Source organism: Heptranchias perlo, chromosome 4 (genome assembly GCF_035084215.1).
Source record: "Heptranchias perlo isolate sHepPer1 chromosome 4, sHepPer1.hap1, whole genome shotgun sequence".
Classification (NCBI taxonomy): Eukaryota; Metazoa; Chordata; class Chondrichthyes; order Hexanchiformes; family Hexanchidae; genus Heptranchias; species Heptranchias perlo.
In genome coordinates, this window is record NC_090328.1 from 118771442 (window position 1) to 118784982 (window position 13541).

The 13541-nt window shown below is 42.5% G+C and overlaps 2 protein-coding genes across 14 annotated transcripts in view; one reads left to right on the forward strand and one right to left on the reverse strand.

Moving 5' to 3' along the window:
* Nucleotides 1-6480, reverse strand: part of LOC137321234 (antiviral innate immune response receptor RIG-I-like) — a 131416-nt gene extending 124936 nt beyond the window's left edge. For all 13 annotated transcript variants that reach the window (XR_010962754.1, XR_010962751.1, XR_010962753.1 and 10 more), the window contains exon 1: nt 6260-6480. The gene's annotated coding sequence lies outside the window, so the exon portion shown is untranslated. The remainder of the gene's footprint in view (nt 1-6259) is intronic.
* An 88-nt stretch (nt 6481-6568) lies between these two features.
* On the forward strand, nt 6569-10989 carry LOC137321238 (small integral membrane protein 27-like). The gene is made up of 2 exons (XM_067983565.1): nt 6569-6861; nt 10085-10989. The coding sequence occupies exons 1-2, from the start codon at nt 6817-6819 to the stop codon at nt 10196-10198; spliced, it is 159 nt and encodes a 52-aa protein (XP_067839666.1). The 5' UTR covers nt 6569-6816; the 3' UTR covers nt 10199-10989.
* Nucleotides 10990-13541: the final 2552 nt, after the last annotated feature.

The following is a 13541-nucleotide window of genomic DNA, read 5'->3' on the forward strand; positions in this document are numbered from 1 at the left end:
GTTTTTGATAACTGGCTGGACAACATTGCTGACAATTCAGTACTTAGCCCTATTGCTGTAACCTCCTCCAGCCCTACAACGCTCAGAGATCTCTGCGCTCTTCCAATTCTGGCCTCTTGCAAATCCCCGATTTTAATCGTTCCACCATTGGCGGTCGTGCCTTCAGCTGCCTAGGCCCTAAGCTCTGGAATTCCCTCCCTAAACTTCTCTGCCTCCTTTAAGATGATCTTTAAAACCTATCTCTTTGACCAAGCTTTTGGTCACCTGTCCTAATATCTGCTTATGTGGCTTGATGTCAAATTTTGTTTGATAACGCTCCTGTGAAGCGCCTTGGGATGTTTTAGTATGTTAAAGACTCTATATAAATGCAAGTTGTTGTTGAATTACCAGCAATGTTGTCAATACTAAATATCCTAAGTGATTGACATGCTAGGGTGACAACTGTAACTGGGGTGAAGATATCGATCAGCATATAAAAAGGAAAAGACCAATGATTCTTGGTAATCCCATTGATGGACAGCTCTCTGTCTACCATTACTAACTGTCTCCCTAAACCCCTCTCCCCTCACATCCAACTGTCTCCCTAAACCCCTCTCCTCTGCCCCCTCCACCCTCACATCCAAATGCAACAAGCTCATGAACTATTTTGTTACTAAGCTTGAGAACACCCGGTCAGCTGCCTCCCCCCTTCCCCACCAAGACAAACTTCCTCATGGCTCCCTGCTGCACTAGCCCCAAAAATGTATCTTTCTCTAGTTTCTTTCCTATCTTCCCCCATGGCCTCTTGGAGCTCATCTTGTCCATGAGACCCATCTCTTGCTCACTCGACCCCATTTCCACTGCTGACTACCCAACTTCCATCCTCACCCTCATGCCAACCGATATTGTAAATGATTCCTTCTCCTTAGATACTCTCCCCCTCTCTTTCAATGCTGCCTGTATCATCCTCCTACTTAAAAATCTACCCTTGACTTCACTGCCCTTGCAAACTACCACCTCTTCCAACCTCCCCTTCCTCTACAAAGTCGTCATCTCCAAAATCCATACTCAGCCTTCTCACAATTCCATATTTGAATCTTTCCAATCAGGTTTGCTTTTCTTCCACAACACCCAAACGAACCTAATCAAACTGACAAATTACCACCTCTGTGACCATGGTGCACTATCATGAGTGTGGGACAGGCTGGTCTGTGCCGGTGTTTATGCTCCACACGAGCCTCCTCCCACCTTATTTCATCTCACCCTATTAGCATATCCTTCTATTGCTTTCTCCCTCGTGTATTTATCTAACTTCCCCATAAAGGTTATTTACCTCAACCACTCCATGTGGTAGCGAGTTCCACATTCTCACCACTTACGCTAGGAGTGAAAGCGCACAGATTTTTGGGCCCTTTCTGTTTTTAGTATCTTAAATCAATTAATTTAAAATAACTGTTGGCAATAATAACAGACGATGTTCCTATGATATCTGCTATTTTAAAAGAGGTGCTAACCTGGTTAACTCCATTTAGACAGTTTAACACCTTTGTAAAGACAGCAGAGGAATGTCACATGATGCATGAGTTGTTCACTTACTATTGTTGCCAGCACTAATTTCTGCAACAACAACATGCATTTATACAGCATCTTTTAACATTACGGTCCTGCTTTGTCATATAACATGGGCTGTTCTGTACTGCGAGTCCAAAGCACCTGGAAACTTCAGGAATCAGATCGATGTGAAATTTCCAACTCCAGACTCCAGGCAGAATGGCAGGCCCAGTTGAGGGAAATTTCTTGCTGGCATTTCTAAAAATTAGTTAACTAAAATTAAGCATACAACTGATGATTTCCACTTCACCCACCCCCCAGAATTCTGTAGTTTTTGTTATAAATGTGACTTCTAGCAGTATACTTCACCTGAAGAAAAGCAGCAGATGAAAATTGACTGAAGAAAATGTTCAAGTAATTTTTACGGTTTTATGGTACTTGCTACTTACTGAGTGGTAGGTAGCTATGGAAAAAAAAAGGAACAATTTGACATCCGAGTTTTCTTTTGCTTACTTGTTCCTCATTGGTACTTACCGATTGATTGAACCGTTTTTGATTCATGCATGTTTAGTCGATCAGATATTTGATTATTAACTTAACAGAAAAATTCAGCCAATCACAAATTTTTGCCCTTTGGACATTAATTCCATGAAGTTGGATACCTTAAAAGTGACACGATGGACGGACCTTATAAGTAAAACTTTTAATTATATACCAGTGAATCTCCTGTGGCATGGTTCATGGTGAGTCAGGGGATACAGTAATAGCGGAGAAGGGAGAGATCTTGGGGATTTAGATACGCTGTGACCTTGATCTTGAGGCTTGGCTGTGTTATGTGGGATGTCCAGTGGTTTAGTCCATTGGGGTACAGAAGATGGAGTTAAAAAAAACGTTGAAATGAATTTTGATGTGAAACTTCTACTCAAAAAAGCTCAGCTTCTTTCCATATTACTTGGGAAATCAAATTCAAATACAGTTACAAACCTGAACAAAGGCACGCATCAACACTGAGAAAAATAAATACATTTTCTATAAATAATCATTCTTTTTGAATTCAAACTTATCTTAAAGAGTGCAGTGAATAAGTGGGAAAACCTCATGCTGACAGTTTGTGGTACTCACAACAACTTGCATTCATATAGTGCCTTTAACGTATTAAAATTTCCCACGGCGTTTTAATAACTTTCACGAAACTTAATCACCTACTGACCACCTGCTATACAACATGTTGAGTGGGATGCACTGAGTAGAGGATTGTATTGTGGGAAAAAGAAATGGTAGGTAGAGTGAGATCCAGACAGTCGCTGGTAGCTGGCTATGGGGGTTACAGTGGATTAATGGTGCCCAGGGAACAGGCATCTTGGATACTGTCTTGGCTATAGACATCAGGTCAAGTGAAGGAAGAAAACAGGATTAAAAACTACAAAAAAAAAAATCAGTGCGGTAAAATACTCCACAAAAATAAAGTTAACAAAAATGTAACCCCAATGTAAAGTAGATCAAAAACACTGTCTATGATGTGCTAACATTAATTTTTGAAATGTGTAGGACAAGGGGCATGTTCTCAAATAAAGAAACAACTAGCTTATCTATGGGTTAGAAATACCTTCTCAAATCTATAATATGACATTACCTATACGTGTCACATAATCTAGGTGTCACGATTCTATGACACAGTCACACCTGTGGCTGCACACTTCTTCCACTAGATGGAGATTAATAAGCTGCCGATTCCCACACCTATATCTACAGTATCACTAATTCACTGAGGAAAATTCACTTTGTCCTAACTTTCTGTGGGTAAAAGCACAGAGATCTACTAGTCGATTTAAATTGCAGAGAATTACACTCACAGTCGGAACAATCCAACATTTCCATAAAGCTTCAGTCTAATTCACAAATTCTACATTCGGAATTGTTCTGGGTATAAGTGAAGGGAGCGATAGAAGTATTCAAAAGATAACCATTTTCAGTTTGCTTCATAGTTTCCCGGACAGATAAAGATCGGGGGAAGCAACTTGTAGTGGAGCAAACATTCTGCAGTTTTTAAACATCAACTTGTATTTATACAGCGCCTTTAACATAGTAAAACGTCCCAAGGCGCTTCACAAGAGCGTTTTCAGAAAAAATTTAACACCGAGCCACATAAAGAGATATTAGGACCGGTGACCAAAAGCTTGGTCAAAGAGGTAGGTTTTAAGGAGCATCTTAAAGAAAGGGAGAGAGGTAGAGAGGTTTAGGGAGGGAATTCCAGAGCTTACGGCCTAGACAGCTGAAGGCACATCTGCCAATGTATGGCGAAGGAAATCGGGGATGCACAAGAGGCCAGAATTGGAGGAGCGCAGAGATCTCGGAGGGATGTGGGGCTGGAGGAGGTTACAGAGATAGGGAGGGGCGAGGCCATGGAGGGATTTGGACACAAAGAAGAGAATTTTAAATTTGAGTAAATAAAATGGGTGTGTCCCATGTATCAAATCAACATTACAGCCCCAGGTGACTTCATTGCAAATTCTAATTTTGGACTAATTGTAAACAAGATTTGGATTCGAGATTTCTGTTACAGCAGTGGAGAGAAATTTATGGAATAGATACACAATATACATATTCTGAGGGAACCCATTTAGAGAAGGATTGTTGTCTGTAGCCTCAGGGCACTACACAGTATGAACTCAAATTCTTGAAAAACAAGTTAATTATACGGTCTGGTCCAACATTATTGGACACATATACAAATACGCATACAAGGATCACTTTATATATTGTTTAAAACTATTCCCAGCAACATTTCCCTTCAAAAGATCCCTTCTGCCAGCTTAGATAGCATATCAGAATTATTAATTATACAAGATTTTCAGGCCTCAGCTGGATTACTGGGACTTGGTTTTTACCAAGCAGCTAAAGCCGAAAGGCTTTAGATCTCTGATGATCTGACCTCTGGCTTCAGACAAACAAACCATTAAAATAAAAACATTCTATTTGGAAACCTAGACCACTGGACCATCCGAAACCAAACTTTCTTACACTTTCAGATGAGGTGGGTGTAACATATCCCACGGCCACTATTTGAAGAGCAGGGGAGTTCTCCCCGGTGTCCTGGCCAATATTTATCCCTTAACCAACATCTCTAAAACAGATTATCTGGCCATTATCACATTGCTGTTGGTGGCATCTTGCTGTGTGCAAATTAGCTGCCACGTTTCCTACATTACAACAGTGATTCCACTTTAAAAGTACTTCAATGGCTGTGAAACGCTTTGGGATGTCCTGAGGTCAAGAAAGGCGATGTATAAATGCAAGTCTTTCTTTCTTTAGCCATCAATTTATGACCAACATCCCAAAACCTTTTTTTATATACAACAGCCAAATCTGTGAATGAACAGCAATAAAGAACCTTGCTGTGAACTACCTCATGGAATTGAGTACAGGCAGTGACAATTAGAGCCCAGAGGAACAAAAGCCAAAATAAAACTTCAAATACAGTTTTTCCTATTCTGAGGCTTCCCACTGAATCTCTGAAAAGGCGTAGATGTAAAGTGAGACGTTAAACCAAGGCCCCGTCTGTCCTCTCAGGTGGGTGTAACATATCCCACGGCCACTTGTCTGGAGTAGATATTGTTCTACTGTTGAGCAGTATTTCTCCTCTGCTAATAGTGCCATTTTTGGAATGCCTCTCCATTCCTGATGGAAGCTGCTGCAATGGTTCAGTTACTAAGCGTGCAAACTGTATATTCATTAAACTTGTTAACATCCCCCCCCCCCACCCACCCACCCACCCAAGTGTCAGTTACCGTGTCACCTCCTTTGCCTAAAGCCGTTAACTATGATTCAATAGCAGTAAAGAACTTTCTTCTCTAGTCCCTCTACATAATTGAAGTCCCTCATCCCTGGTACCATTCTAATAAATTTCCTCAGCACCCTCTCCCAGGGTTGTTCCTAACGTATGGTACCCAGAATTGGACACAATACTCCAGCTGGGGTCAAAACTAGTGATTTACAAAAGTTTTAGCACAGCTTCCTTAACCCAGGAAGCCGCTTTTTCATATGTGGACACGTGGATCGGTATATACTGTTGACTTATCTGTGCAATAATGATTGTGTTCAGACTCTGCTTATACTAAACCACCTGAATGCCACTCATTCAATAGAAAGACTTGCATCCATATAGCACCTTTCACGACCTCAGGGCATCCCAAAGTGCTTTACAGCCAATGAAATACTTTTGAAGTGCAGTCACTGTTGTAATGTAGGAAATGCAGCAGGCAATTCACGCACAGCAAGCTCCCACAAACAGCAACGACCAGATAATCTGTGTTTTCTTCAATGATGTTGGTTGAGGGATAAATATTCCAGTTCCTCCAACATCTTCCAGTTCTGACGAAAGGTCGTCGACCTGAAACGTTGACTCTTGTTTCTCTCTCCACAGACGCTGCCTGACCTGCTGAAAGTGTTTTCCAGCATTTTCTGTTTTTATTTCAGAATTCCAGCATCCCCGGTATTTTTGCTTTTGATAAATATTGTCCAGGTCATTGAAGCGGTCAGTGGCTCATCTTAGTTTAAGTGGGGACCTCTTTTCCTTGTCTTGTCACTCGCAGCTCCAGGAGTTGATCAGTCTGCAATCCGCGTCTGACTGTGATACCGTCACTCCAGACCGCCGGCGCTGCTGACAGGCCTGCCCGGGCCTACCCGGCCTCCCTCGCCACACAATCCACCCCTCACCCCGGGCTCTTACCTGCAGCCTCCCTCACTCGCCGATCTTCCTCACGGCCAACGCTCGGACTTAAATTATGTAACTGTGTTTTTTTTTATCATTCATTAAATGTTGAAGCATTTTCCCCTCCTCCTTGATCCCGTGGCGTATTATTTCCGCTCAGTTCCCCTCCTTAACGCCGGGGACAGGCCTCTCAAGCCGCTGCCTGTGAGGGTGTAACACCATCACACAAGCTCGGTAGGTGACGGAGGCGCACTGGCCGCCGGGACGCTGGAGGACCGACGCGCCGCGCTGGCCGCCGGGACGCTGGAGGACCAACGGCGCCCGCGCTGGCCGCTGGGATCTTGGAGGACCCAGGGAGACAGTGAAGGAGGTCACTGTTGTTTGACCGCCATATTTTGCCGCTGGGATACAGAAAGTGCACCTCCACACCAACCGTTGGGATTTGAGGAGTGGTAGTGGGAAGTGGGGGGTCCCAAACATTTAGATTTCCTCGGTCTTTTTATTTGGAAGTGACAGCTTCCCACTGGTGGCCCGGCTCGCTCGGTTGCCATAGTGAAGGGAGCCCGGGGGCCGCCATGATCCGTGTGAGTAAGCGAGCGCTGGACTGGATTTATTCCATTGTGAGTATAGAGTGTGAGCAGTGCTGACAATTAAACGTTAACTCTATTTCATGGTCCACAGACTTGCTGAGTATTTCCAGCATCTTCTGCTTTTAATTTTAGATTTTTAAATTTCAAAATATACTTTATTTCATAAAATTTAAAGATGCCACAATTCCAAGGCGATACAATTCAAATCAATACAACACAGATCGTACACAATACGATTCCAATATTTCAATTTAAAACACGGTACATATCTTATACATGCTGTACAGTACAAGGTGGGGTGGTCTTACACAGTGGCCTTTGAGTAGGCTGCACCTCGCTTCAGTGCGTCCCGCAGCACGTACTCCTGGTACTTGGAGCGTGCCAGTCGGCAACACTTGGTCGTGGACAGCTCCTTAAGCTGGAAGACAAACAAGTTTCGGGTGAAGCAAAGGGCCTCCTTCACCAAGTTGATATCTGTGATGTGGAGATGCCGGTGATGGACTGGGGTTGACAATTGTAAACAATTTTACAACACCAAGTTATAGTCCAGCAATTTTATTTTAAATTCACAAGCTTTCGGAGGCTACCTCCTTCCTCAGGTGAACATCGTTCACCTGAGGAAGGAGGTAGCCTCCGAAAGCTTGTGAATTTAAAATAAAATTGCTGGACTATAACTTGGTGTTGTAAAATTGTTTACAAGTTGATATCTGTCAGTTGATATCTGTCTCAGTGTGTCCCCCGTAGAGCAGATTTCCCGCATCCGCGGTATTTTGCTTTTGAGTAGTGGGGGGGTGGACAGGTTTGCCAACTCCGGTTGGGCATATTCCTGGAGGTTTCATCAGATGACCTCCTACCGTCCTGCCCCCACAATCCTGCCATTGGTCACCTGACACATCATTCTGCCTTCCTAAGCTAATCAAAAAGCGAATAGACTCTTCATTAACTGATTGGATGATTCTTGACTGTCAATCAAACAACCTTTTTTCCCACCTCCAATATTTTTATAACAATAAACAAAAGTGTTGTAAGAACATTTTTTAAGAACACAATTTTTTTTAATGCCCCTATGATTTCTTCCCACCCCTTGGTTGTTGCTTGCAGCATTGTTCTGGAGATTAGTTGTTATAATTCATGGAGACTCCAGGACAATCCTGGAGGGTTGACAACCCTACAGGGAGGGTTGTTAGCAGAAACACCGCAAACCAGATCATAACAACTCGCTGTGTAAATTTTTTTTTCCTCATGTCGCCTCTGTTTCTTTTGCCGATTATCTTAAATCTGTGTCCTCTGGTTACCAACCCTCCTGCCACTGGAAACAGTTTCTCCCTATTTACTCTACCAAAACCCTTCATGATTTTGAACACCTTTATTAAATCTCCCCTTAACCTTCTCTGCTCTAAGGAGAACAACCCCAGTTTCTCCAGTCTTGCCATGTAACTGAAGTCACTCATGACTCGTACCATTCTAGTAAATTCTCTGCACCCTCTCTAAGGCCTTAAAATCCTTCCTAAAGTGTGGTGCCCAGAACTGGACACAATATATAAGCTAGGGCCTAACCAGTGTTTTATAAAGTTTTAGCATAACTTTCTTGCTTTTGTATTTTATGCCTCTGTTTATAAAGCTAAGGATTCTGAATGCCTGTCCTTCTCAACTTGTCCTGCACCTTCAAATACTTGTGTACGTAAACCCCCAGGTCTCTCTGTTCCTGCACCCCCTTTCAAATTGTACCATTTAGTATATATTGCCTCTCCTCACTCTTCCTACCATGAAATAATGAACATTGTTAATGCCTCTTTAATCAATGGTGAAGATGAGCAACATTTAAAGTCAAGGGCCCACATTTTGGAAGATGTAGTTGGTGCTGTGGCACTTTACAAGCATTTCTGTGTTCACATTACAATGTGGTAAGGAATATCACTTACTGAGTTAATGTGGATTCATTAGACAATACAGTGTGAAGTATGGAAACTTCTGTTAATCAGAACTACTTAAATTTAGTTCAAATGAAAACATGCAGCAATTTAAAAAAAAATCAATTGGGTTACTTAACATTTTTACAGTACATTCAATTTTATGATGTTTATGCTATTGCTGTCAGTAAAGCAAAATATTTTCAGTTTTTGGTCGGAATGACATTTGTATTGTGTTTTAAAAAGGAAATTAATCTCTGCTTTTTAACAATAATACATTTTGATGGCAATTTCCTTTTCTCCAGGCCAGAAATATGACTGGCTAAAAGTGCCGTAACCTACAAGGCTACGGACCAAGAGCTGGCAAGTGGGATTAGGCTGGATAGCTCTTTTTCGGTTGGCACAGACATGATGGGCCGAATGGCCTCCTTCTGTGCGGTAAATTTCAGATTCTATGATTCATGTGGGAGGTCCCAGTTTGCAGAAATTATGCAGGAGTCACTATGGGTGCTTCAGAATCATCTACTGTATGAATTCAGTCCTAGTTTATTTAAATAGAAAATCAATTTTTATAGCGTGTGGACATTTTGCATGACTAATGTTTCTCATCACTAATTGAAAACATACAGAGTCTTATCCTTTTATCAGATTGATTTTGTCAGCAAATACAGTATTACAATGAAATCTTGCCTTTACAGACTAGCTGTACAGAAACTTACTGGTAATTGTCTGGATTTAAAAACTGTTGTTTAGGGATAGATAGAGAATTCTTTATTCTGCATTTAGCTTGTGCAACACCTTAACTGGGAGTGTTTGATGCTGGTACCTGGTACTAAATGTGCTCAAAACTCTAGCATAGACAGATACCCTTCATGTTAAGGCGAGTGAAATTTATCTTCAAAAATTCATACATATATTAAGTTCTTAGAGAATTACTGATCACTAATTGATTGAAACAATTCACTAAAGTAAATAAGCCGCCAACAGATGGAAGAGAATGTCTAATCTTCTGGTGGGATATTTTCATTCTTTCATTATCTGCTAGGTATTTTTGATGTTTCCATCTGTTTCTGCATCATCATATCTGCCACAGTACCTGAACCTGCATAGAAACTGGTTAAACTAGATAAATTTAAAATGTATTGTTACATGCAAAAATAGACTACCATCTGGAAGAATGAGGGTAAAACAAAGCTTATACATATTTTAAAAATAAAATACAATATAGCTCTATTAAAATCCATGGGACTGCATTGGTGAATAATGTGAAAAGAATTGGTAGTGGTCTCAAGACCTTCTACCACAGTTCATTTAATGTAACGTGTATATCTCATCTTATACAGATACTCCTGACCATCGTCTTACTCTCTTGGGGATTTGTTATTTATGCAGCCAACTTTAGCGCTACAGAGCAGCTGCAGGAGACATACCCATACTTATTCCCAGAAAATATCTGAAAAGTTAGAACTTCATAAAAATTCTGCCGGTCTGAGGACACCTGTGATCACTAACAGACCAAACAGCACAGCGATGATGAGAAAAGCCTCGTGGACTGTGTCAACTTGTGCGAGATTGGAGAAAGAATTTGCACAAGAATCAAAATGGTTGCAGAGTAATTGATGCCTCTTTCAAAGCTGCAACCAAGTATAGACCTGTTACAAGCAATGCAAACATAACTAGATTCACGTGCAAAGAATGACAATGCCAGATTGCAAATGGGTGTTTAATATATTTCCTTTTTTAATCACTTCCAATCATTCAAAATGTTGCTGTATATATTTTAATAATTAAGCTGTATTACCAAAGAATTGTTGCCCTTGTATTTCTTTATATTGTCACAAAGCATTTTTCCATTTGCAAACACTAGTGAAGTTTGAAATATTTTGGTTTGTCGTTGCATGGATTTCAATGAAGCAATTAACTGAAAATTTTGCACAAAGAATTAAAAAGCAATACTGCTACTCGTATGTGCTTCTTAGATGGATTGCACTGTATTTTTTATAATCTGGAGTAGACTTTTCAATATGCGTCAACTTTACAATTTCATGAGTGCCACATGAATGATACACTCAGACAATGCACCTACACAATTACAAGGGTGCAAGGACTCTGCAGTACAGGAAGAATAATTACATCCCAGAGCAGTTGAGGTAAGCTCCCTGCTGCCCTGACCCTTGTAGTCCCTTTATATGTGGCACTCCTTCATTCATTACCCTCATGGTGCCAGAGGTTAAAGTGGAATTTAACGGTGGGGTGGGGGGGGGGGGTGCGGAGGCTCTACAGAAGACAGTCCCCGATTCCTGATCCTGCGGCTCAGAATCTCTGGAGATACACTTTAGCCTTGTTTCTTACACTTGTGCTGGGCTCCATCGTGGTTTAGGATGGGGATGGTCATGGTCATGGAATTTCCTCCTCCTATTAGTTGCCTGGTTGTCCACCACCACTCTTGGCTGGATGCGGTACGGCTGAATTATTGGTTAGGGGAATTGTTTGGCTATCTATCGTCTGCTGCTTTTGGTGTTCATCATGCAGGTATCCTTCTAAGGTTCCTATGTTCTTACAGATGTTGAGAGGTTGTTTTCCCTGGTTGGAAAGTCTAGAACGAGGGGGCATAGTTGCATAGGTGACGGCCATTTACAACTGCGATGAGAAGAAATTTCTTCACTCAGAGGATTGAGAATTATTTGGAATTCTCTACCCCAGAGGGCTGTGGATGCTGAGTTGTTGAGTATATTCAAGGCTGAGATAGATCGATTTTTGGACTCTATGGGAATCAAGGGATATGGGGATCAGGCTGGAAAGTGGAGTTGAGGTCGAAGCTCAGCCATGATCTTGTTGAATGGCGGAGCAGGCTCGAGGGGCCGTATGGCCTAATCCTGCTCCTATTTCTTATGTTCTTAAGGTATACCTTGTTGCTGCTCCTGGCACAATGTTCTGTACTCGACATTGAATCAGGAGTAGTCTTTTGGCTTGACGGTGACCAAGGAGTGAGGGATGTACCACTATGAGTTTACAGATTGTGGTGGTGTACAATTCTGCTGCTGCTGCTGATGGCCCACAGTATCTCATGGATGCCCACTTTAGGGCTGCTAGATCTGTCCGTAGTCCATCCCACTTAGCGCAGCAGTAGTGCCACCATTGACCAGAAGCTTAACTGGACTGGCCATATAAATACAGTGACTACAAGAACAGGTCAGAGCTGGGTATTCTGCGGCGAGTGACTCACCTCCTGCTTCCCCAATGCTTTTCCACCACCTACAAGGCACAAGTCAGGAGTGTGATGGAAACTTGCCTGGCTGAGTGCAGCTCCAACAACACTCAAGAAGCTCGACACCATCTAGGACAAAGCAGCCCGCTTGATTGGCACCCCATCCACCACCTTAAACATTCACTCCCTCCACCACCGGTGCACCGTGGCTGCAGTGTGTACCATCTACAAGTTGCACTGCAGCAACTCACCTAGGCTTCTTTGACAGCAGCTCCCAAACCCGTGACCTCTACCACCTAGGACAAGGGCAGCAGGCGCATAGCAACACCACCACCTGCACGTTCTCCTCCAAGTATGGGTTCAGAGGGATATGGGCCAAATGCAGGCAACTGGGACTAGCTTAGTGGTATAAACTGGGCGACATGGACACGTTGGGCCGAAGGGCCTGTTTCCATGTTGTAAACTTCTATGATTCTAAGTCACACACCATCCTGACTTGGAAATATATCGACGTTCCTTCATCGTCGCTGGGTCAAAATCCTGGAACTCCCTACCTAACAGCACCGTCACCACACGGACTGCAGCAGTTCAAAAAGGCAGCTCACCACCACCTTCTCAAGGGCAATAAATGCTGGCCTTGCCAGTGACGCCCATATCCTGTGAATGAATAGAAAAAGAACTACACAATGCAAGATGTCCTCACTTAGGAGACGAAACTTTGTTTTCACAAGGGCTGTATGGTGGTTACTCCTATCAATGACAGACATATTTGTGACAAGTAGACTGGTGAGGACAAGGTCAAATAGGTTACCGCCTTGTGTTTTCCTCACTACCTGAGAAACCCATCCTCATAATTTAACCCTTTAAGCCCTAGTATATCTGCGCTGTACCCCGTCTATCTGTGTGGTCTCGATAATCTGTTGCTCTGCATGTTCATTTACTGTGAAATAAAGCAGCAAATGATTTACATCTGGCTTCATCTTACCAAGTGTTTTCTCGGTCTGTTTTCAAGGAGATTGTGTTTTAAGACACAAAAATCAGATTACAAACGAAAACTATTGTTACACCCCTGGGTTACACTGCCATGTTAGATATTGAGCAGTACAGGCGCACCTTTAAAGACAAGACCTCAGCACTGCTGTACCCGAGATGACATCTAAGCTTGTAACCATAGCAAGTCAATCACTTAGGATATTTGGTATTGACAACATTGCTGGTAATTCATCAACATTTATATAGCACCTTTAACGTAGTAAAATGTCCCAAAGCACTTCACAGGAGCATTACCAAACAAAATTTGACACCAAGCCCCATAAGGAGATATTAGGACAGGTGACCAAAAGCTTGGTCAAAAAGGTAGGTTTTAAGGAATGTCTTAAAGGAGAGAGAGGTAGAGAGACGGAGAGATTTAGGGAGGGAATTCTAGAGCTTGGGGCCTAGGCAGCTGAAGGCACGGCCACCAATGGTGGAGCAAACAAAATCGGGGATGCGGAAGAGGCCAGAATTGGAGGAGCTCAGAGATCTCCGAGGGTTGTAGGGCTGGAGGAGATTACAGAGATGAGGAGGGGCAGGGCCGTGGAGGGATTTGAAAA